The sequence below is a fragment of the Temnothorax nylanderi genome, unplaced genomic scaffold (genome assembly GCF_030848795.1).
Source record: "Temnothorax nylanderi isolate EJ_2023f unplaced genomic scaffold, tnyl_v1.0 TNYL_tig0545_pilon, whole genome shotgun sequence".
Lineage (NCBI taxonomy): Eukaryota > Metazoa > Arthropoda > Insecta > Hymenoptera > Formicidae > Temnothorax > Temnothorax nylanderi.
In genome coordinates this window covers 69,804-93,091 of record NW_027249607.1, presented here as the reverse complement: position 1 = coordinate 93,091, position 23,288 = coordinate 69,804, and the positions used below count along the sequence as shown (strand labels likewise).

Here is a 23,288-nt window from a genome sequence, read left to right as displayed (position 1 = left end):
TTGCTGTACGAAAAGCGAGTTAAATTTCTCGAGCTGAAAGTTTTTTTTGCTTTTCACATTCATAGTGATTTCGTGAATTGGTTTTAGTCATCTTATAGGTAAATATTTTTATATTGTTAGTTTTTCAAGTGCTTTTGATAATCCAAAGCGATTTTGTGATTTCCTTACATTGTGTTGGTGTCACGCCAGTCCGCGCAAAATAGCGTGTTTGGGGTGATGTGCAACATGATGTGAAATGTGTCGACATGCAAGGTCGCAACTATTTTACTTGTGACAACTGCGATTCAGATGATGAAAAATAAAGTTTTTTGCGTTTTTTCTTTCATTATATTAATTTTTAAGCGATAAATAAATAAGAAATCAAATAAAAAATGATTTTTTTTTTAGGTCGATTACAACACAGTGAAATTTTTTGTTTACCAGATTTCGATTAATTTGTATTTAAGAAGCCCAAATTTAACATTTAAATCGATTGATGTCAATATTCATGCATTTTTTACCTTAACTAGACACTACAGACGCGCGCTTCGCGCGCGCTATTTAGGTTTAACATTATGCTATTACTATTACACTATTAACTCCTTGATACACACAACTGTCAAAATATACATTGACAGCTGCAAATGAAATAAGCGCAGCAAGAGAACCAATCAGCATCGCGGAAAAGCGACTACAATAAACTTCACATCTCCTTTTTAGAAGAGGATTTTACCTGTGTTGCACATCACCCCAAGAAAATTTGAAAATGCTAAAACAGACGTTTTTGAAAACTCGAAAAATTTTTAGGAAAAATTTAAAATTTTGAAAATCTAATCACGCAGAATTTTAGTATTTTCCTTCCTCTACATTATACAGCCATGATATATTCAAGAATTTGATTTTTGGATATGTTTTCCGAGCAACGAAAAAAAGTGTTGCACATCACCCCACACTACCTTACGTGTTGCGTGCAACTTACGAGTTTGCAAATTTTCACAAGTCTTGTCGCATATTTTGAGAGCGACAGAAAAGACTAAGGGCCTTGGCACATAGAAAAACTTAAGCAGTAAAACTTAAGCAGTAAGAAATCAACAGTATGGATTCGCTACCGCTTAGGGCCGTGCCTTAAGTTCTTGACTGTGATTGACTGATTTGCTTACTGCTTGAGTTTTACTGCTTAAGTTTTTCTATGTGCCAAGGCCTTAAGGCGGATGCGCAACACGCGTCTTCACAACGTGTGTCGACGGATAAGCGGCGAGATCGAGAGATCGAAGGAAGGGATCGATAGAGCGAGGTAAACGTGTAAGAAACGCACGTGGTAGCAGTAGAGCGGGCGAGCTGTGAGACGAAGCAAGCGGTAGTAGAAAGTAAGCGGCGATTATTGAAACAATTGTTTGCGGAAGGATCAAAGGTAAAGGTAGAGGTGAAAGAGATAAGCGTGATAGGTCAGAGGGAGAGAGGGGGGGAGGGAGAGAAAGCAGAGTAAAGGATTGGAGAGTAATTAAATGTGTGTGTTACAGATAATCAAAGAAAGATGGAATGCAGAGGGAAGATAATAATAGAGAAGGAGGCGGTGGAAAAGATAGTGGAAGAGAAAGTATGGCAGATGATAAAGGAAGTTAAGGAAAAATGTAAAAGAAGAGAGGAGGAGATGAAGGAGGAGGTAGAGAGATTGAAAAGAAAGGTGGATAGGATGGAACAGAGCGGGGGCAAAAGGAAGAGGAATGATAGTGAAGAGAGTAAGGGTAAGACTGATAAGAGGAAATGGTGGGCGGAGGAGTCTGAAAGGAGCGACAACGAGAAGAGAAGGAAGAATGTGATATTAAGGATTGAGAAGGAGAGATGGGAAGGAGAGAAATCAAATTGGGAGAAGGTGAAGGAATTGTTTGCGGATGGATTAAAGGTGAAAGTGGAGGTAAAAGAGGTACGCGTGATAGGACAGAGAGGGAACTGGATGACGATATTAGTAAAGATGGGGAGTGAGGAGGATAAGTGGAAGATTTTGGAGGCAAGGAGAAAGGAAGGGAGTAGATTAAGTGTGAAAATGGACGAGGATAAATCGGTGGAGACAAGATTAAAAGAAAGAGAGGAGAACGAAAGGAGAAAAGAAAGGAGAGTGGAGGAAAGCGGAAGTTGGAAGAAGACTGAGGAGGACGAGATTACGAAAAGGATGGAGGAGAGTCGGTTGATGGAGTCGAGCAAGAAGGAAGATGATAGGGAAAAAAAGTAAGGACAGTGAAAGAAGGAAGGAGGGCGCCGAACGCGGGGTGGGAGAGAGCCGGACAAAAGCACAGTATAAGTAAGAACAGTAGGTTCACTCCGTGTCGAAGCCTTTGTTCTTCGTGGCAAACGTCCGCCATGATGTTGGTTGTGCGAGCGTGTTTTATTTCAACCGCTTACTAGAAACCGCTTGATAATTGTATAAGATAAAAAAAAATATAAGAAATATATATTAATTAAATATTTGAAGCAAAAATGTCACAACACATGCACATAAGTAAAAAATACATGCGCTTTTTATTTGAATAATAGAAACCGCTTGTGATAATTATATAAGAAATGAAAAAAATATAAGAATTTACATATTAATTAAATATTCAAAACAAAAATGTCACGACACATTTTATTCATGTATATTTTATTCATTTTATTTATGTATTAATTTTTTCATGTATTTATTTATTTATTATCTTATTACATAATATTCAAATAGCATATTTTTATTATTGTATTTATATATGTATCGGCGCGTATTGTATTTGTATTTATTTAAAAATTTTTTTTAAATAAAATTATAATGAGTAATAAAAGTGGTTATCGATATGTATTTAAAGATTGTGGGATCAAAGGAAACTATTCTGATTTCCGAAAGATTCAGAAAGGTACGTATTCATTATAACAAATACATGAATACATAAATACATTAAATACACATAAATATACATAAATACATTAACACTTTAATACATAAATAAATATGCTATTCGTATATTATGTAATAAGATACATAATAAATAAATACATTTGAAAAAATTAATACATAAATATATTTAATGCATTCAAGTCTTAATATATTAATAATGTATTAATATATTTATGTATTAATTTTTTTAAATGTATTTATTGATTATGTATCTTATTACATAATATACAAATAGCATATTTATTTATGTATTAATGTGTTAATGTATTTATGTATTTATGTGTATTTAACGTATTTATGTATATTCATGTATTTGTCATAATGAATATTATACGTACCTTTCTGAATCTTTCGGAAATCGGAATAAAGTTTCCTTTGATCCCACAATCTTTAAATACACATCGATAACCACTTTTATTACTCATTATGATTTTATTTAAAAATTTTTTTTAAATAAATACAAATACAATACAACTGACGCGCCGATGTATCTAACCAAATGAACTGTCAGATGACAGCCGCCATGTTATTGATTGTGCGAGTCGCCATATTCATTTACCAACTTTTTAGGGGAGTGAACCTACTGTTCTTACTTATACTGTGACAAAAGCGAAGAGGCCCGCCAGGAAGGAGGGAGGCAGAGAGATGCGGATCTGGAGGAAACGGAGGGAGAGTGACAGAGGGGTGCCGGATGAAAGGGGAGGGGAAAGGAAATATGATGTTAGGTCGCATATGGCCAGGTTGGGTTACGGGTATATGTGTAAAGGGTTGGGTACGTCCCTGCAAAACGCCATGTGAAATGTTTGTGATTAAAGCTGATCTGTCAGAAATAGTCAAATTTAATGTAGTTTTATGAAATATGTCAAGCATAAAATAAATATATACACACAATATAAATTTCAATATTTTTGAAATGCTTATTTCCCTCTCTCTTTCTCTCTCTCTCTCCTCCCCTCTCTTATTCGTTATATCATAGAAGAAGATATGTTCATGTATAATATAATATTTTAGTAATGATATTTATTTGTCGAAAATTGTATAGGGGAACGGGGGGTAGCCCCGGACAGTGGGTAACCCCAGACATTATTAAAATTCAAGTATACCGCGTATCTATGGCCATTGTTTAAACATTCTAATATGTCCTTCTGCGTATCTCGACATATGCAGAATGTTTAAACAATGGCCATAAATACGCGGTATGCTTGAATTTCAATAATGTCCAAGGCTACCCACTGTCCGGGGGATACCCCCCGTTCCCCTATACAAAATGTCCTATTTTAAATGTCCCAGGCAAATATCTCGAAAAATATGGAAGATACGGAAAAATGTTTTAGACAAAAGTTGTAGGATCAAGGGGGACAAATAATGGTGAAATCAATTTTCGAAAAAATCGATTTTTTTATATCACATGAAGGTCATCACTATTTTAAAATAGAATTGATGACTTTTTTTTACATATGATTATGTAAAAAAATACATATAAATATGATTCTTTTAATTATTCTACATATAAAAGTATTAAGGTAAAGTTATCAAAAAATTAATAGTTTACGAGATATTTCATATTTTATTTTGGCACATTTTGACATGAAATATAAAACATCTCGTAAACTATTCATTTTTTGATAACTGTATCTTAACTCTTTATATACAGAATAATATAATGAATCAATTGTAAAGAAAACATATCGTTGCTTTGCAAAAAAATTATGCAATTTCCAGTATGCAACTACACGTCTTCTTTATAATCGATAATCGATTTATGTATACACTGGAAGAAGGAATAATACTACAGAATTGCATATAAATTTGTTTATTATTATCTGTATAATATATTTGAAACAATATCATTCTACAACATTGCATAAAAATATACAAAGACATGAAAAAATGTCTTGACTCATTCGATAAAACATGTTCATGAATAATTGTCTAGCGTTGCATCGCTGTTACTAGAAACGAAACGATTCGATATGTCGTTTGTAATTTGCAGTTTAATTAACTGATGTCGAATTGAAACAAAAATATTGAACTGTGAGAGTCTTACAATACACTCCATAATTATTTTTAAAAACAATTCAAATTTAGCCACAGGCAAATACAAATAATTTCAGTTTAATATTTATAATAGAAATAAGTTACAAATATTAAGCAAAACATCGTTCCTGTGGGCCTATTCTGTAACTCTTAACGACAGTTTCGTTATCGTTATATTGTCGTTACGCAGCTTTTTTTACCATATATAATATGTGCGCAACGCAAATATAACGACAACGAAACTGTTGTTAAGAGTTACAGAATAGGCCCACGGCGCTCGCAAATTAACGACATTATTTAGGCTGCGTTTCGATATTCACTGCCAGTATTGAAAATCTATAGTTTATGTCACATATTACTATAGATTTTCAGTACTGGCAGTGAATATCGAAACGCACACGGAGAGAATTGTTCGTTATATTTTACCGTTAAATTCACTACAAACTTGGGACGACTTGGCAACCAATCAAATATTATCGGTAACGATAGGAATTTTTGAAATATACAGGACATTTTACAAACAACGTAATACAAGTTACCAAGCAGATTGGTAATTTTTGAAAAATTATTGAAATAGTAGTATATATTTTAGTAAAATTAATCAAACATATTTTATATTTTATTGTAATAGATATTAATATTTTTATTATGGTAGATATTAATCAGAATAGCTCGCATAAAATTCTTCGTAATACATGTTGTCCCACGACTATCATAATTTTCAGGGTTAAAAGAAAATTCTCTCTGTGCAGCCTTAGAAAACAGATTTCTAAAAACAGTTGAAATTAAAAATTACAGCGATCGAAAATGAATCAATTCTCGCATTATGTTTCTTATGCAATGAAAGAAAATTACTGTGTTTCATCAATTTTTTTTTGGAATGCGCTGCACAAGAAGCGTAAGTTTAATAATCAGATAAAGAAATAAGGACTCCCCGGGAGCAGATATCTTGACTTTATCATAAACATGTTTAGAGAGTACGTAGGCCAAAAATAAAACTCGGTTTGAAACTTTGTAGAAACTTGTTTCGTCATTAACGAAGGATCCATTTCGTGCGTATTTGGTCGAATGAATTTCAAAATTTCTTGGCGAAGTTTTAGCCGCATTCTCGTACGAACGCAATTACTGTTTTCTTTTGAGATCATTGATCGAAGGATAACAATGATAATTATATTATTAATAATAATAATAATAATAGTAATAATTAATAATATATAATGATAATCATACAATAATATAATTATATTACTTAATAATAATAATAGTAATAAAAATAACTATCCGTAAAGTATCCCTTACCAGGAGAGATATATCTATAACTTATGTACATATCCCGTGCGTGTATGATCCTCACTCTCTGTTTCTTTTCTTTTTTTCTTTAAATTACGTATCGTTAAGATAATTTACTATTACTCAGCAACATAAATAATAATGTAACACTATTATTTACAAACTCGCTTTCTCTCTCTCTTTCTCTCTCTCGCTCGCTCGCACACACTCTTTCTATCTCATTCGTTCTCTCTTTCTTCCGCTCTCTCTTTATTGCTGCCTCGCTTAATCGCGCGCGTTGCATGCGGATCTGGTTCGATGATCGACGATGCACCCCTCGATCGCGAACGCGTGGCAATCGCGGAATCCTTCGTTTAATCCTTCGTTAACACTTTCCCAAGGAAATTACAAAAGGATCTATTTTTCTATCTATTCAACCTTGGTGGACATGATGGGAATCGAGTAAACAGCCATCCGTTAGATCGGGAAAGTATTAAAATCGACCGACGTCTCGCTGTTCTTCTAAACTTCTAGGTGTATGTGTGTGTGTGTGTGTATGCTTTATTTTATTCATCAAGCGTTAATAATAATATACGTTATCACAAATCGTCGCGCGCGACTAGCGGTGGGGCATCGCTCCCGCGCCGCGGAAGCGATCCGGCGAAAGGAGAGGAGCTTCCGGTCGCGCTTTCCGCGAAAGTGCGGCGCGAAATCGGCGCCGTCTTTCGCAGCTTCCTGAGGTATTACACACATACGCCATTGATCTTACATGTGAAACAGGCAATTTTATAAACAGAAAAAGAATGATTTGAAAATATCTTTAGTTTTAACGTGGAAATCTTGAAATGAGATTATATTGCGTTAAATTTGCTTGAAGAAAACTTGCTTGAATGAAGTCATTATAAGTGCAACCCCAAGAAAAAAATGTTGAAACAAAAAGTTGAAATTCTTATGAGAAGATTATAATAGTGATCTTGCTTACATATGAAACAATCTATATCTTCTTACAAGAATTATTTTTATAAGAATTTCAACTTTTTATTTCAACATTTTTTTTTCTTGGGGTTGCACTATATATAATGACTTCATTCAAGCAAGTTTTCTTCAAGCAAGTTTAACGCAATATAATCTCATTTCAAGATTTCCACGTTGAAACTAAAGATATTTTCAAATCAAGAACATTCCTTTTTTTCTGTGTAACAATTCGGAGAACCGTCGTATCCTACCGCGAAATGCCGCGCGCCCTGATTCTCGGGGGGGTCGGTGCATCGCAATCCGTCTTGCCCTTCGAAAGCGATCCCGCTCTCTCGGTCATTCTCGCCTCCGAATGCATCCGAGATTAGCCCGCGCGATCGTCGATCATCGCAATGTGACGCCGAAACGGAAACCGCCCGGCCGCGGCCGGTCCGTTTCGCGTCCGCTTTCCGTTATTACACGTTCTATCTACTTCTCTCTTTTCCCGTGTCTACGTATTTACAGCGACGAAGGAAAAGAAACCGATGCGCCGCGCGTCATCGTCGCGCGTGGCCTCTTCATCGATAATCGCCTAAACTCACTTCTCTCCTCCTCCTCCTCCTCCTCCTCCTCTCTTTTTGTTTTATATATATATGTATATCAAAACCATTTCGCGTAGAAATACTGATCCCACTAAATGTCCCTCGCGGTGGTTAATTGATATCTAAATTTTCGGCAGACCGTCTTACGACAGTCTTCTCTCGTTTCAGGATAAACTTCTCTCTCCTTCGTCGTTTCTCGCGATAAAAAAAGAAATGAAGACTGCGAGGGAAGGAAAGGATTCCCGACGAAGAGAAGGCAAATGCCGAACAACCCGCCCGTATTAACCCAGACAGCACGCATGTCCAAAATCGGGACATAAGACGTCTTAAAGATATGTTTAAGACATATTTAAGACGTCTTATGATACGATGTCTAAAAGACGCGTTAAACACGCGTTTGTTTAAACGCTTATTATCGGGAACAAAGGTTCCACGACACCGCGAGCATTATATCCCTCGTTCGTGTCGCCGCGCGCCGTTGCGTCGCGAAAGGTCAACGTGGTAATTGATATCGCGTTTGACAATAGAGGATTTTCGCGAGTGGCTCGAGCCCGTCGTCATCATGTCGGAGCATTGTCGCGAGGAAACGTGCGAATGCGGCGTCGTCGGCCAGTGGATCGTTGTTCTGCTTGCGCAGCGTTTTGGATCGACAAAAACGTAGCTCGTGCGAGACGCCCGCAGCAGATTCGAACGAACGGAACGAGTGACGAGCCATAGGTACCTAAAACGACTAAGCGCTAACGACTTCCGGGGAACCATTTTCGGACACGCTTCGTCGAGGTCAACGCTTCCGCGCGCTTCGTCGTTGAAATGTAATTCGGGAATCCGGGACGATATTGACGCGATTAAACAGGACGGGATCAAACAGGTGCGAACGAGTGAGAATGATCGAAACTCGTCTCGGAGCGGACGACGATGACGACGATGACGACGACGAATCGCGCAAGTTCCGGGATGCACGAAATCGAACAGAGCCGAGCACGTGGAGCAATTACCTTATCACGATCGCAATTCCGCGAGGAGCCGGGACGGCGAATTGACATTTTCGGGGTACGCGATTCTCGCCAAGCTATCCTTTTCCCCGCCGTCGCCGTCGCCGCCGCCCTTGTAATCCTTATCCCTCATCGCAGCGGCGGCGGCGGCGGCGGCGGCGCCGGCGCCGGCGGCTCCTACCCACCTACCCCCTTGCTCCCATTCTCAGCCTGCTCGTTTTCTCTCCCTCACGATGATATTGATCCTCCTGCCGCGAGGCCCACCCACGAGCAGCAACATTAGGCTGCCATTCGACCTAGTGTAGAACCGTATCGCAGATGGAGACGCGCGAATTTGACCTAAACCCCCGTGAGCCTATTCCGTAACTCTCAACGATTTGGTTTCGTTATCGTTATGTTGTCATTGCGCAGTCTTTTTCTACCGTATATAATATCTGCGCAACGCAAATATAACGATAACGAAACTGTCGTTAAGAGTTATCAATACCCCCCTGTTTCGCCCGACGATTTTCCGTATGGAACGGAACAGTGCCGTAGGAAAATGAAAGAAAATGAAACAAAATTTGGGATCGTTTTTTTTTTGTAAGCCGCAAAAGGAAAGACGTATGCGGCCGGCAAACGAAAATCCCGATTCCAATTCTTGCGAGGGGGAGGGGGTATAGATATATTGGGAAAGAGATAAAACAGGGATGCATAGTAGAAAATCTCGCGTTGCACGCCGATCGCGAAACGTTCGCGTTATTGGCGGCGGGATAACGTGCCGGATAACGCGCATTAATTTTCGGACGGATCGATACGATACGCGATAAGCCGCCGATGGTTTATCGTCCCTGGGATTTTCCGCGTGGCGAAACGGATCGAATTTATCTCGTTCGGCTAATCATGGAGTTTCCGATAACGCGGCGTTACTGACGGCAACGTGACGTCACTGACGAGACGGAGATTTTGGAAAAGTTCGAAGTTTCGGTGAAGAGATATATATATCTTTGTAGGAACTCAACGCTTTTTATTAATAACAATTCAACATGGAATTTATCCTATATACGAAATGCCCGTGTTATATAATGTTTCTTTTATAAATATTTATAAATAATACGATATATATGCGTCCCAACCAAGGTCACCCTCGAGAAATTAACACGTCGCAACCTTCGCCTCGATTCGCTCCTTTCACGATCGACTGTCGACAGTGTGAAAAAATCAACGTTTTCAACGATGCAGCATCGCGATTACCTGTCCTGTCTATGCGTACGTGCGTAGGTTCCCTTTGCGCAAAACCTCGTACAATGTTGACACCGTGTGGCTAATTTTCTAACAAGTCGGTAACAAACGGCTCAAATTGTTTTTTTTTTGTTTTGTTAGGCACATTGCTTCCTTCTCCGCAATCCGTTCAAAAAAGAGAGACAACGATCCACTGTGACAATCGACATCACGCACTTTGCTCTCTCGGTTGGTCCCTGATGCTCTTTCCTATAACAATACGCAATTCTACCTCCTCGCTCTTCTCTTTTCTTCCCTCCCCTCCCCTCGCTCGCGTGAAACGTACAAAACGGACAAACCAATATAATAGATTTTTGTCGATTTTTCTCAAAGTTCATTTTACAAATGTATTGACGTGAGAATCAGACCTCTAATCTTCTTCTTCTTCTTTTTCTTCTCCTTTCCCCCCCTTTTTTAGATTATGTTTTGTGGCCCCAATATTTTACAAGATAGTGTCACCCCACCCGATTGAGAGAAATTTAAAAAATGATTATTATTATTAGTATTATTATCTTCTAATCCACTTGGCGCGGGACTCGCTAATTTCTAGCAAAGAGTCGCGGACAAGCGACAATAAAATCCGATCGGAAGTCTTCGTGCACACTTTCGGCGAACGGTCGAGGATGTGCTCTTCTGCGAATGTACATATAAGCGCGGGATTCAATATCTGCTTCTCTTATATTATAACATTAATAATCCTTTCTGTCGTGTATTCTTTTTTTCCTTTTAAAAACAGTACTTTTGATTAGACGAACCACAGATCGCTATCTTTTTGTTATCTATGGAATGTATCGCTATGGAAGAATAGTCACAGATTCCTTTCTCTCTCTCTCTCTCTCTCTCTCTCTCTCTCTCTCTCTCTCTCTCTCTCTCTCTCTCTCTCTCTCTCTCTCTCTCTCTCTCTCTCTCTCTCTCTCTCTTTCTCTCTCTCCTCTCTCTCTCTCTCTCTCTCTCTCTCTCTCTCTCTCTCTCTCTCTCTCTCTCTCTCTCTCTCTCTCTCTGCCTTCCTTGTAGCATCGAACTACATTGCGATTTGTTATACATCGTTAACAGTCCCGAATACATACGAACATAAAGCGGAAACTTTGAGATTTTGTTCGTTATTCATGATTTCTTAAAAATCCGGAATAAAGTATAAGAGAGGTCACCGTTTGACGAAATAAATAACCAAAAAAAAGAACAAAATGATGAATATATTTCGACGATACACTCCGCGCGAATTCCCGAGAAACGATTGCCCCTTTTAGAAAATACGAGTAGTTCGCCGCGTCGAAAATGGAATCTACCTCACCGTGATTATTTTGTGTGCAGCTTCGACATAGCGCGACACAGCACATTCGGTATTGAAACTTAATAAATATATATACCGATCGACAAATGTGCTCTGTCGGCTGATACATTCGTTTTCACATCTTTTATCACACGCTCCCTCTCAGCCGCGCATAGTTTCTTCGTGCACGCGTCTCCACTTGCATATTACCATCGTCGTTAATCACTATTATCATCATAATATTTATCTATATATTTTAGGTTCCTTATTCTTATGTAATCGGCTAAACTGTGCGACCTTAACGCCTCGAAATTCTTCTAGTTTTTTAATATCTATGTACAATGACGAATCCTTTTATCCTTGTATTAGCGCTAACAATGCAGTTTAGGAGGAAGTTCTTTTTCTCATCCTTCTTATCGTAAGAATCTCCCGATGTACGGACCCGATCAGATCAGCGTGCGCGATTTCACGTCGCGCGACGCAAACTCATAAAAATGAATTGAATGTTTGATAATTGACTTGCTGTTAATTGTAAATATGCCGTTAATGGCATAATTAAATACGCTACCTTCTAATCGTTACGTTACTACATTATTATTTCCATAATAATGTAATAATATAACGATATATGATTACGTTATTATGATATAATAATATAATATAATCGTTACATTGTTACATTATTATCCTTATAAAGTATTAACGCCCGGCCGAGCTCGTCGATCCAGAAATCTTGGAGGTTTTCCAACGACGAGCCGGCGCAAGGTAACCAGTTTTTGTCGGCCGAATATATAGGTTCAGTCGAGTAAACCCTAATCGCGGCTTTCGTATCAATATCTCTATCTACTCGCGCGGATTTCGACGTGAAAAATCAAGAGAGAGGAGAATCGTCTTGCGGAATGCCCGTCGAAGTCATCGCAGTTTCGTCGAAGTCGTCGACGCGAGCACTCGAAAATTTATCGATCGTTCTCGATATAGCCGGCCGTGGGCGAACTTGAAAAGAAAATAGGAACCGCGGTCTCTCGCGACGTTTTGTCCTCCTTCAAAGCGCGGCATCATTTCCCGACAAGAAAACGAGAGATAGAACGATTTCCACGTACCTCTTGATATCCCACGCTACCACGTCACCACGGGCTAAACTCCCTCGCCCTTCGGCGGTTATTATTACAAAATTAAATTTTACTAAAATGTGATTGCCTAGAAGAATAGTCGGCGGCCGCGGAAGCGGTGACCGAGAATGCACTACGACCGGCTGTGGGACGTTGTCGCACCGGTGGGTAACTGTCACTCTCACAATTGTCTGTTCTCAAATATAACAAAGTACCTGGATATCACCAACCTGCGTCCGTCCCCTCAGCATCGAGTTCAAAAGAGTCAGCAAATTTCTTTATTATATTACTATTTTCATCGATCGTTCCGTTTAGAACTCTCATAAGATTTGAAGGTCGAAAAAGGACATTCGGGTCGACGCTCTCTTCCAAAAAGGTACTGACAAAGAAATCGATTCGACTGATACAATGAGGGAAATCACGATGAAAGGCAGGTCGATACGCGGACGGACGAAAAGAAATTCGTCGGTATCGTCGCGCCAAGTATATACTTTAGGGGGACGGTCGGTCTCACTCGTCAGCCATTCCTAGTAAAACCGGCATACCGCCAGACACCGACATCTGAACCGACCACACAGCAGGCGTGGTCCCATTACATCATATCGAGATTAAAACCGGCCGCAGAGTCGAGAGAATTAAGCAGCTCTTGGGCGCTGAAGTTCGACGTGTCTCCCGGAGGAAGGTTCTCCAGGAATTCGAGAGTAAAGTCAGGGGCCACGGACGGGTCCGTAGTTGCGGCTGGTGGTGGCGGCTGAGTGTGCTGCTGCGGTGGTGGTAGACTGCGCACTCCCGGACTGCCTCCGCCGTACTGCTGATGCGGATGCAAGGGAGAACCTAAACATACAATTCATCAAATCCAATTAAATGTGCCTAATATCGCTATGGGTACTCAGGGCACAAAATACGGGACAGATAATCTCACACGGTGATTCCGTTTGATACTCTTTAAATCTCATAGAGTGGTTTCGCCACTAATATATTAGAATGATTGCGATAGCCACTCTAAAAGAGAAGGTTGTCATTCTAATTTGAGTAAATGCGGGCACTCATATAAGGTAGGAGTGAATTTTTTACTCAAATTTTTAGAGCACCTATTCCACCGTAGTGATACGACCTCACTCTATAAAGGCTATTCTACAATTGCGTAAACGTGGTCGTAAGTAGTTGTAAGAGTGTTGTACGGCGTGGTTGTAAAGCGGTACTGCGGTTGTAAAGTGTGTTGTGGAAGATGGTTGAACTTCATCTTTCACGACTACGCCAGATGTGAACGTAAGAGTCAACCAATCAGAGTGCATTCGAAATACACACTGTACTCTGATTGGTTGCTTTAATCAAGTTTACAACGTATCGTTACTCTATTGTAGATTGATCCGTTGTACAAGATTCACGACTACTACTACTCCTACTCCTACAACCCTACGTTTACGCAATTGTAGAATAGCCTTAAGGTGATCCTAAAGCCAAATTACCGACAATTGCAGGGAAGGGTCTAGCTTTGCGTAGACTGCACAGAACTTAATTTTTTTTTACACAATTGAAGTATGCACGAAAACACATTGCGCGAGTGTTGATTTCAAGACAAAAATCGAAAAAAATTACAAAAATACATTTCATAAAAAATTGCCTATTGCCTACAATAGCCTTACGACTACGTTTTTCTCTGCCTTACCCTACGTCCACGACTACGACACTTACGTCTCGTTCTCTGCCATCAGCCTAAGTAACGCACAAGCTTTGGCGTATTCTGACAATCAGAATACGTCAAAGCTTGTGCGTTACTTACGTTCACGACTACGACTGTCGTATATCGCTACGCAATGTTATGTGCTTCGGCTCTAAAGCTAGTGAATCACGATTCACTAAAGATCGACTGATAAATGACTCTAACAGAGTGAAATTTTCTACTCAAAATTATAGAGTGACATAATTCACTCCTATGGACACTGATCTACTGCACTCGAAAAGAGTGCCCTTTCACTCAAATGGAATGCGATTTCACTCCAACTTATAAAGCGCAATTTTACTCTTTCTTAGAATGGCGAATCACTCGAAGTGCACAGGCTCAATTTTCACTTTTCGTTACACTTGCATTTTATTTGTTTTGAGTGATATTCCACTCTTCGACTTTTAGAGAGTATGTATGACCAATAAAAAAAATTGACCCTCCAACACGTCGTAACATCATTGTTTCCGGTGTAGTCTCCTTGAGATATCTCACGGATAACTTACCGGTTCCGGTAACGTTGACCGAATTTACGGATGTTGTCTGTGACATTTGCATCTGCAACGACATCTGATTGTTGTTCTGTTGCATGGCCAGCGTTTGCTGTTGGTGCTGTTGCGTCAACAGCTGCTGCATCTGCGTGCTGTTGGCCATCCCCGAGCCGGCTATACCCCCGTTTTGCGAGCGGATTAATTGTTGATGTTGCATCTGCGCCGCGGTCATTTGCATTGTGCCGCCCGCGCCACCCATGCCGAAAGCACCTGCAAAAAATTGTACGATCCGATAAAATCCCCGCATGTCAATTCTGCGCAAATAATTTTGACGAATAATAGCGAGTAAAAATTCGCCGGGACGCGCTTAACTCTCTATGAATCTAATTTGCTTTTATGCGTTCGTATCCAAACAAAACGAAGCGACACGGGCATTCGCGTTCCCCGACGGAAACGAGGGCTTCGCTCGCAAGAGCGAACTCCGAGTTAACGCGAAATGAGTTCTGACATCGGCAATCACTAATTCGCGACCATCAATACGATGATACATCCGGCGACTCTATAGAGGAAGTTTGGGTAAGGTGAAATACTCTTATAAATAGAACCACCGCAATATCTAAAATATTGAGTGTTACAATCTAGCAGTGGAATTACTGGTTGTCGGCTCCATAATCTAACATACAAAGCGGCAGCATAGTACAACGTGTCGTTAAATAACAAATTGAAATGGAAAATTTGGCGTATACCGCATACAGCGTGAGGTTAGTAAACTTTTATTTTGCAGTTAATATTCTTAATCGCTTTTTGTTGCATGTAAAACTAAGATAGAACTTTAGTGTAGTATATGATGCAGAGGGTAATAATAAGCACACCTGACTTATATGATTTGAGTTTAATTGAGTAAACACACAGAAACTTTTTACGGGCGCAACGTACAAAGGTACAGTTTTTTTGGGGGGTTAGATCCCTCGGATGAGGGAAATTAAGTGCCTTCAGCACCACCTTAGGGCTATATGACACTGTGTATATGTATGAGTGTACGTGTAACTGTGTGTTTATGTCCGCGATGTAGTGAACTCGGTATGCCGTAGGTGCGTTAGAGCCACCGCACAAGACTCTCGTATGGTCACGTAGCGTAACGTAACGTTAGTCAACGCACAAGAAACGTATAACGCCGTAACGGCCGTAACCAATATACGTGTCTTGTGCGTTGGCTTACGTTACGTTATGCTACGTGACCATACGAGAGTCTTGTGCGGTGGCTTCGCACACAAAATTGCATAGGCTGCATATGCATAGCATAAGACCGCTAAACCAATGAGCATCTAGCATAAAGTCGCCATATTGATTTACATAAGATGCTCATTGGTCCAGCGGTCTTATGCTATGCTTATGCAGCCTATGCAATTTTGTGTGCGATGGCCTTTAGAGCCACCGCACAAGACTCTCGTATGGTCACGTAGCATAAAGGAGGGTCCACATTATCGAGCAGAACCGCGAGCCGAACTTCGCCACGAACCGACATTATCGAGCCGACAAAGTTTGGCTCGATAATGTGGACGCATGATCGGTTCGCGGCGAAGTTCGGCTCGCGGTTCTGCTCGATAATGTGGACCCTCCTTAACGTAACGTAAGCCAACCCACAAGAAACGTATATTGGTTACGGCCGTTACGGCGTTATACGTTTCTTGTACGTTGATCTACGTTACGTTACCATGCGAGAGCTTGTGCGGAGGCTCTAACCGATACGTTTCTTGTGCGTTGACTAACGTTACGTTACGCTACGTGACCATACGAGAGTCTTGTGCGGTGGCTCTTAGGCCCAAGGAATTGCGCGGATCACTTCCCCCTGCGGCCACAAAAGTACAGCCGAATCGGAAAAGTTAGATAGGCGCGGCGGCGAACATAACGAAAATCGACTGGCAACGACCCTAGAGATAATAAATCCAATCGATAAAGAAGCCGGTAAAGAAGAGCAAGCTAAACACAATAGAGGGCTAGAGTCACACGAGCGCGCGCTTAAAACAAAGTTGAGGAATGTCACTATGTTATCCTCCTATATGTATAATAAGAACCATTAAAAGAATACTCATCAATAACTAAATACTATTACAATAGTATACTTAGCAAGTGTCATATGGTGTACATTTCTATTTTATACGACGAAAAGGTAAAAATAGTGATGTCGGACAAGTCGAGATAGTTCTCTTTCTTAAATGCGTTTTATTTTATGAGTAAAGTTTATGAGTAAAAAGTTTATATTATTCTGAGTATATATTATTACATTAATAAAAAAGTTTTAAACATGTTTCATACATTTTTATATCACAAATTACAGTTTGCAATAAAATAAATGTATAATTTAATAATTATTATAAACTATTTTATTATTAACACCTTAATCTTATTATTAATACTTTGAAACACGGTAAAAATTATTTTTTTTTTGTAAGATTAATGAAGTAGTTTACCTTGCTCGACACAGTTCAAATTAGCCGACAAAAATCTATCATCGAAAATTTTGCTATAACATTTAACTCACTATAAATAAACGAAATTAATTAGGAACACGTTGTAACAAACATTTGGCATTACTCTGCGTAAACAAAGTTCATTTATCTTTAATAGTTTTCAAGTTATATTGAAAAAGGCTTAGGGTGGTTCAAAATACCCGAACTTCCTCTATCTCTTTCTTTTTTTTCTTTCTCTCTTTCTCACCTTGGTGACCTTGCTGGTTGAATTGTGAGCGCATTTGCGCCTGAAAGCCTTGCTGCTGTTGCATCAAAACGTGTCGCCACTCCTGCTGGGCGCCGCGACCCGCGATGCTGTTCCCAAGGCCGTCCGGAGGGCCGACGCTGACGTTGGGCGGCCGTTGATTGTTGGTTCTCGGGTAGCCTAGCCGCTGGTGCATCTGATGCATCCCGCCGATGGCGGCCATTCCGCCGCCGCCCATGTACATATTACCACCGGCTGCATGTAACGCCTGCTGCTGCTGCTGTTGCGCCATTTGCGGCCTCATCATCGGACCTGCGAAAAACATCCACACGTACCATAATGCCGGGACGTTGCTTAGCGTTGCTTAGCTGTTGTTACTTAAACTCGAAAACTGCGAGAACGAAGAATGTTTTGCGGCCGGGTCGAATGCATTAAATTCAACCAAATCGAGATTGTGAATTGTGACGGCGCGTTACGGCAAAATTTTAGAGGAGAGAGAGCGCGCGCGCGCGCGCGGCGAGGATCTGCAGATTTCCTTCGGTTTGGATAGAATCTCGGGAAAACCGGCGTCGACCCGATCAATAGGAGAGTCTTGTAGAGGCCAAGATATATAAGGATAGTTTCGACTCCCTCCGTCTCCTCGCCACCCCTTGCCTGCCTCCTCGGCCTTTCTCCCTCTAGCTTGGAGCGAATCCAGCGGAACGTCAGCATCACGTTTACGCTCGGTTGAATTCTTTCCGCGGTAATATTCAACAACGTGTAACCCGCGCCAAGATGTTGAACAACGGTGAACACGAAATATCTGTTTATCGCCAAGCAACGGATCTTATTGCTGTATTATTGCTAATTTTTTTTTCCGCGAAATTATCCAGCTCTTATATGTCGAGATCTGGACGTTAAACTGTAAGGTAGATACGAACAAACGTGTAACGGGGCCGGTGAGATTATTTCTCATCGAACTTACCCGACGGCGGCATAGGTTGTTGCGTAACTCTGCGCATGGGTCCGGCATTGGCGAACCTCGCTTGCTGACCCATACCGATACTGGCGTGCATCATCTGTGCCTGAGCCGCGGCCTTGTATTCGGGCGGTGGCGGCCTTACACTTCCCATTCCACCCGCCATATGCTGTTGCTGCTGCATCACCTGTAACAGCAGAGACGCACGAAAATCAGAAAAGAAAAGATAAGAATGATATGTAGAGTGACTTGACAGAGACAGGACGCTCTAATCTTAATTTAACTAAATTCTAGGACGTTCTAGAAATATCGCGTGCTAGAAATATCATCTTATCGCATCTCCAAAGGCAAACACACATTCACGTGTCCCATTTTTGGTGACTCGCTTCGAACGGTGAGACTTGGAAAGTCGTCTCCGACGCCGCGCGCCGGTTCAAGAATCGGCGAGCGCGCGCCTGAAAATCGCAACGCGCCGCGCGCGATTTTAAGGTCGGCTCTTTCGCGGAGCCTCGAAAGAGCGAGAGAGCAGAAGGGCGTTGCTCGCCTAATCGCAGGTTGTTGCTCGGTCGAGAGTGGAAAGAGAGGAAGCGAGCGGAGGAGAGAGCGGCGCGAGAGGGGGCGAGCGAAAGGGTGAACGTATCCGAACGGCGCGGCGTGGAAAGCGACAGGCGGGCTCTCCGCTTCGACTGCATCGGCGGCCGCCGATTCCCGCATATCGGCCACCGTCTGCATTGTCGTGCGTCTCTCCCTCGCCTCGGACTTTCCTCTCGCGGCCGCGTAACACCAGGAAGCGGGAAACGCAATCCCGGATGCTCTTGCACAACAAGATCGCCGCCCCGTCACCACGCGCCGATCCCGCTAAATCGCGCGCGCAGCGATGCGCTCAACGCGATCGCAATAGGTCACCGATTACGAGCGTCATTAATCACAAGAGAGAAGAAAGTTATACTTGCTCTTTCACTCGCGGGGGGCTTAAAAAAGTTTCTGAGAGTATTGAAAGTATTTCCCGTTGTTTTTTCCTTTTGTCATCGATTCTATCCGTGCGAGCCGATTTCGTAATTTTGCAAAAAGTTACCGAAGTATTTTATCATCTCGATTCGCATTTATGGTACCGCATTTATGGCATGAGAGATCGAATGGGTTTCTGTTACGAGTCCGGGCAATTCCTAGAACTCATAGATGACGTTGTACGATGATGTTCCTGTTGTTCCGCGCACGTTAACTATCCTAATGGATCGGAATGGATACGGGACCGATCATCTCGTCAATTCCAACATCATCGCGAGGCTACGAGTAAGCGTTAATCGAGATCTCGCGCTTATGCATGTTGCGGGTGAGTGCGGAAAACCGAAAGAGAACATACCGTGAATTCCGATGAAGATATCACTCTATCATTTATAACGCTTTCCGCTTTATATTAAAGACATTATTAGTACAATAGAATAATTACTGCAATAAAACATAATAAATATAATTAAATATATAAATAAAATATAATTCAATATATATAAATATTGTAGCATATGCAAGAGTATATTGATAAGGAACTGTGATTCAAGATGAAGCGATCCAAGAATTAGCCGCAAGAATTATGCCTCCTCAATTCATTGAAGCTGTTCTGTCCACTAATAAATAATCAATTGCATGAGCATTACACATGTATGTAAAAATGTGTTTCGAAAGAAAGCAATCGATTCGCGCATATTAACGTTGACCGAGCACTCCACGCCCGGGATAAAATTATTGGGCTGGCCGCGCGCGCCGTTCTGGATGATGCACCGCAGCACCGCTTTATCGCCTGCAGCTCATCCCTGGCAGAACGGGATGACTAACCAACTGCGCGAAACATACAATTAGTAACTGGAGCACGAGCGACCGTCGTCTTTGGTACCTTAGCATTATCGAGATAACAATAGGGCTGTCGCGGACTGAGGACTGAGTCATCCGCCGATAAGCGACCACGCGACACTCCGAGATCTCGACGAGCAGCTTCGTGTACGCAATTTCGCAATTGCTAGATCGACTTCCCGGCGATGCGATGCACGTCTAATCGCGCGACAATCGATCGTAGTTTTTCAATGAAAAGACATAAATCAGGCCGCACAACAAGAAATTACTTAATCCAATCTAAATCAATTTGAAAGTTTAGTTATGTAGAGTTGGAACTATTAGACGATCTTAAGAATTAGAAGAACTCAAACTAAGATGGTGTAGTTATCGCGCGGATCATCCCGGCCAGCCAATTTCACTTGTCCGATACTTGTGTTAGAGAAGAATTAACTCAGGCCGTTCTTCATATCCGCTATCGTGGTTCGGTTATTTAAAAGCGATATTCATTGTCGGATCTTATAATTAAGATCGTCTCAAATTAATCTTCAAACGCTGTACGACTCGTTTCATTGGCTTCGGAGTATCTTGAAAGTAAACTTAAGACGATCTTATATACAATAAGATCTGACTATGAATACCGGCCCCGGAAAGCGTTTGTTTATTCAAACCGTTGTTTAGATGAAATGAAGAGTAAGCCGCTATCTGCCGCCAAACTTCTAAAGCAGGGTCCACATTATCGAGCAGAACCGCGAGCCGAACTTCGCCGCGAACCGATCATGCGTCCACATTATCGAGCCAATTTTTGTCGGCTCGATAATTTCGGTTCGTGGCGAAGTTCGGCTCGCGGTTCTGCTCGATAATGTGGACCCTCCTTAACGATGTGATCGGTGGCTCGAATGTCGTTCAGATTAAATAAAGCGTGGGTCGCATATCAATAAAGAATGAAACGACTTAGCGAAAAGCCGCCCACGACATCGCGGTGCCTTCTATCATCCTACAGTTAAGAATGACTACTAAATCTTGAACATACTTGGATATATCTTATACTTTGATCGAAAAGTTCGATTGAAGGCTTTTACGGTGAAGAATTAAAGAGTCATTAAGAAAAAACATCGTCCTCTATCAAATCCTCGTTAAGCAAAGATAATCCCGAATTTTTTCTTCGTTAAAAGATCCTTAAGTAAAAGAGAAAAAAATCGGAAAGAATGTATACGTGAGGAAACTGACAAATTACAACGATTTGCGTTTTTGTGTGATATTCTTTGCGTACGCAATAAGCGTATCAAATGACGCTTAACGTCATCAAGAATCGTAAGGCCAACGCGATGAGCCAACGCGAATAAAAGCGTACGTATCGACGACGTTTAATCTTGCGTGAGGTAATCGCCGAGAACGCTAATTTGCCGATATCCCGCTTCCCTCGATATCACGGGGCTCCCGCAGGAAACTCCGCGGCGCGCGGCGCAAAAACTTTTTCGCCCATTGTTCCCCGTCTCGGAGAAAGAGCCCCCCGTTGTCCCCCGCGCTCACGCTATTTGTCCCATTTGTGTCGCTTCTTTCAACGCGACGGGGCAGAAGTTGCAAAAGACCTAGTAGCGGTACCTGTTGCATACGCGGACGTCGCGGGCTCTCTTCCTATTTCTCTCTTTCTCTTCCTCTTCCTCTCTTGCCGGATACGAGCTTAATGTCTCGGATAATGTGCCATCGCGCCGCGATCTTGCGATCATCTTACCTGCATAGGCTATCGTCACGGCGAAAGCTCTCGCGCTCCGGAGGACGATGTCGTTTATCGGTGTAACGGCTCGGAATCGCAATTCTCGAACGCGACGATATCGGCCGAGGTGCGAAAGCGCCTTGTGGAAGACGATAATAATCGCATAAAGATAAACGTTACACGTACGATCGTTACTACGTAAAGCAATTCAGGACAAACGAGAACCGAACGCGCAATCTATGTACCATGAAAATAATTTCGCGTCTATTTCCGCGCGATGTTGGGTATGAAAAAATCCGGACGGAAGTCATTTACGTTGATTGCGAAATCGCTCGGACGGCGACACGTGTCATTGTCGACACGTGTCACCGTCAACGCGCCGCCGTTTCCATCGTCGGGAAAGTGGAAACGGGAGCTCCGCGAACCTCGAGACACAACCGTGTAAAACAAGCGCGTGTAAAACAAGGAAAATTTCGTCGGCGCGAAGAAAATCAGGTCGCTTTACCTGTTGCGCGCGCATCAATTGCTGCTGCTGCTGCTGGAGAAGCTTCGCGTGCTGATGCTGATCGACCTGGACCGGTGGCACCTGCTGCGGATGGCCCCGCGTCCCCGGGCCGGCAGGGCCCGGCTGCGGCACTCCGCCGGCGGCCGCGGCCGCCGCCCGCTGCCTCAGACTCTGCTGAGTGAAATTGATGGTCTGGGACTGCGAGACCGAGCAGTAGGTGTCGGCCTGATTAGCCGACGGCCCGGCTTGATTCTGCGTCTGTTGCTGATTGAAGTACATGCCCTGCTGCGCCGCGACAGACACAACCGGCTTCAGGTCGCCCGTGAGCTGCATATGCTGGCCCGCCGACACCTGCAACGAAAAACGAAACCAGATATTTCACATTGTTACTCGTCGGTCCTGGCAGAGTCGCGGGAATCGAGATACGCGCGATAAAAATTTAACCTGGAAATATAATACGGATTTAATTGCATCGACGCTTAATTATGATGTCTTGAGCGTTCACGCTTAAGGATAGGAGTGATAGTGGGGTGTGGTGATATATCGAGCTCTCTTATTAGTAGAGTCAATTATTTTGTTACAGTTGTTACTTATTTTTCCCAAAGAATGCGGTCGAACTGTCGATCATCGGGAAGAGAAACTCTTGGAGAATTGAGATGTTTCTCTCGGTACAGATGGATGTTAATACGCCACCACAGCTCGCAAGGCGTACTTTATCACGACTAATATACAAGCGTCTAGTGTCAGGTAAACATAACGGCGAAATGTAACTGGTGTTTAACACGATGAGTTTTTTCGCGCACGCGCGATCCTTTTTACGATGCGGCACCTACCTCGCTGGTGTAATAACAAGTTGCCCGTTTAAATCGGTTTTGAACACCGGGATTCGTCTGTCGAACGGGACACGGTTAACGCCAAAGTCGGGTCTCTTGCTTCTTTAGACACTTTAACGACACG

The 23,288-nt window shown here is 41.9% G+C and overlaps 2 protein-coding genes across 3 annotated transcripts in view; one reads left to right on the top strand and one right to left on the bottom strand.

Annotated features, from left to right (window-relative positions):
• The first annotated feature begins 1,191 nt into the window (after positions 1 to 1,191).
• LOC139783812 (uncharacterized) lies at positions 1,192 to 4,088 on the top strand. 2 transcript variants are annotated; one of them, XM_071722969.1, is made up of 3 exons: positions 1,192 to 1,390; positions 1,500 to 2,205; positions 3,473 to 4,088. In XM_071722969.1, exons 2-3 carry the CDS (start codon positions 1,514 to 1,516, stop codon positions 3,504 to 3,506), a joined length of 726 nt encoding a protein of 241 aa, XP_071579070.1. In that variant the 5' UTR covers positions 1,192 to 1,390; positions 1,500 to 1,513; the 3' UTR covers positions 3,507 to 4,088. The 2 variants fall into 2 exon arrangements, with proteins under 2 accessions (XP_071579070.1, XP_071579071.1); XM_071722970.1 differs by lacking the exon at positions 1,192 to 1,390 and having other exon boundaries at positions 1,413 to 2,205.
• Positions 4,089 to 4,699: 611 nt separating this feature from the next.
• Positions 4,700 to 23,288, bottom strand: part of LOC139783811 (uncharacterized) — an 85,890-nt gene continuing 67,301 nt past the window's right edge. The window contains exons 3-7 of the mRNA XM_071722968.1: positions 22,332 to 22,682; positions 18,289 to 18,469; positions 17,328 to 17,636; positions 14,625 to 14,879; positions 4,700 to 13,229 (exon numbers count right to left, since the gene is read on the bottom strand). Of these exons, the coding sequence (XP_071579069.1) occupies positions 12,988 to 13,229; positions 14,625 to 14,879; positions 17,328 to 17,636; positions 18,289 to 18,469; positions 22,332 to 22,682 (1,338 nt within the window). The 3' untranslated portion in view covers positions 4,700 to 12,987. The remainder of the gene's footprint in view (positions 13,230 to 14,624; positions 14,880 to 17,327; positions 17,637 to 18,288; positions 18,470 to 22,331; positions 22,683 to 23,288) is intronic.

What these genes read in the sequence shown, in the direction of transcription:
- LOC139783812 (XM_071722969.1), top strand. Translation starts at nt 1,514, where the DNA reads ATGGAATGCAGAGGGAAGATAATAATAGAGAAGGAGGCGGTGGAAAAG. An exon ending in GAAGATGATAGGGAAAAAAA is followed by an intron (nt 2,206 to 3,472) that starts GTAAGGACAGTG and finishes CCAACTTTTTAG; the next exon opens with GGGAGTGAACCTACTGTTCT.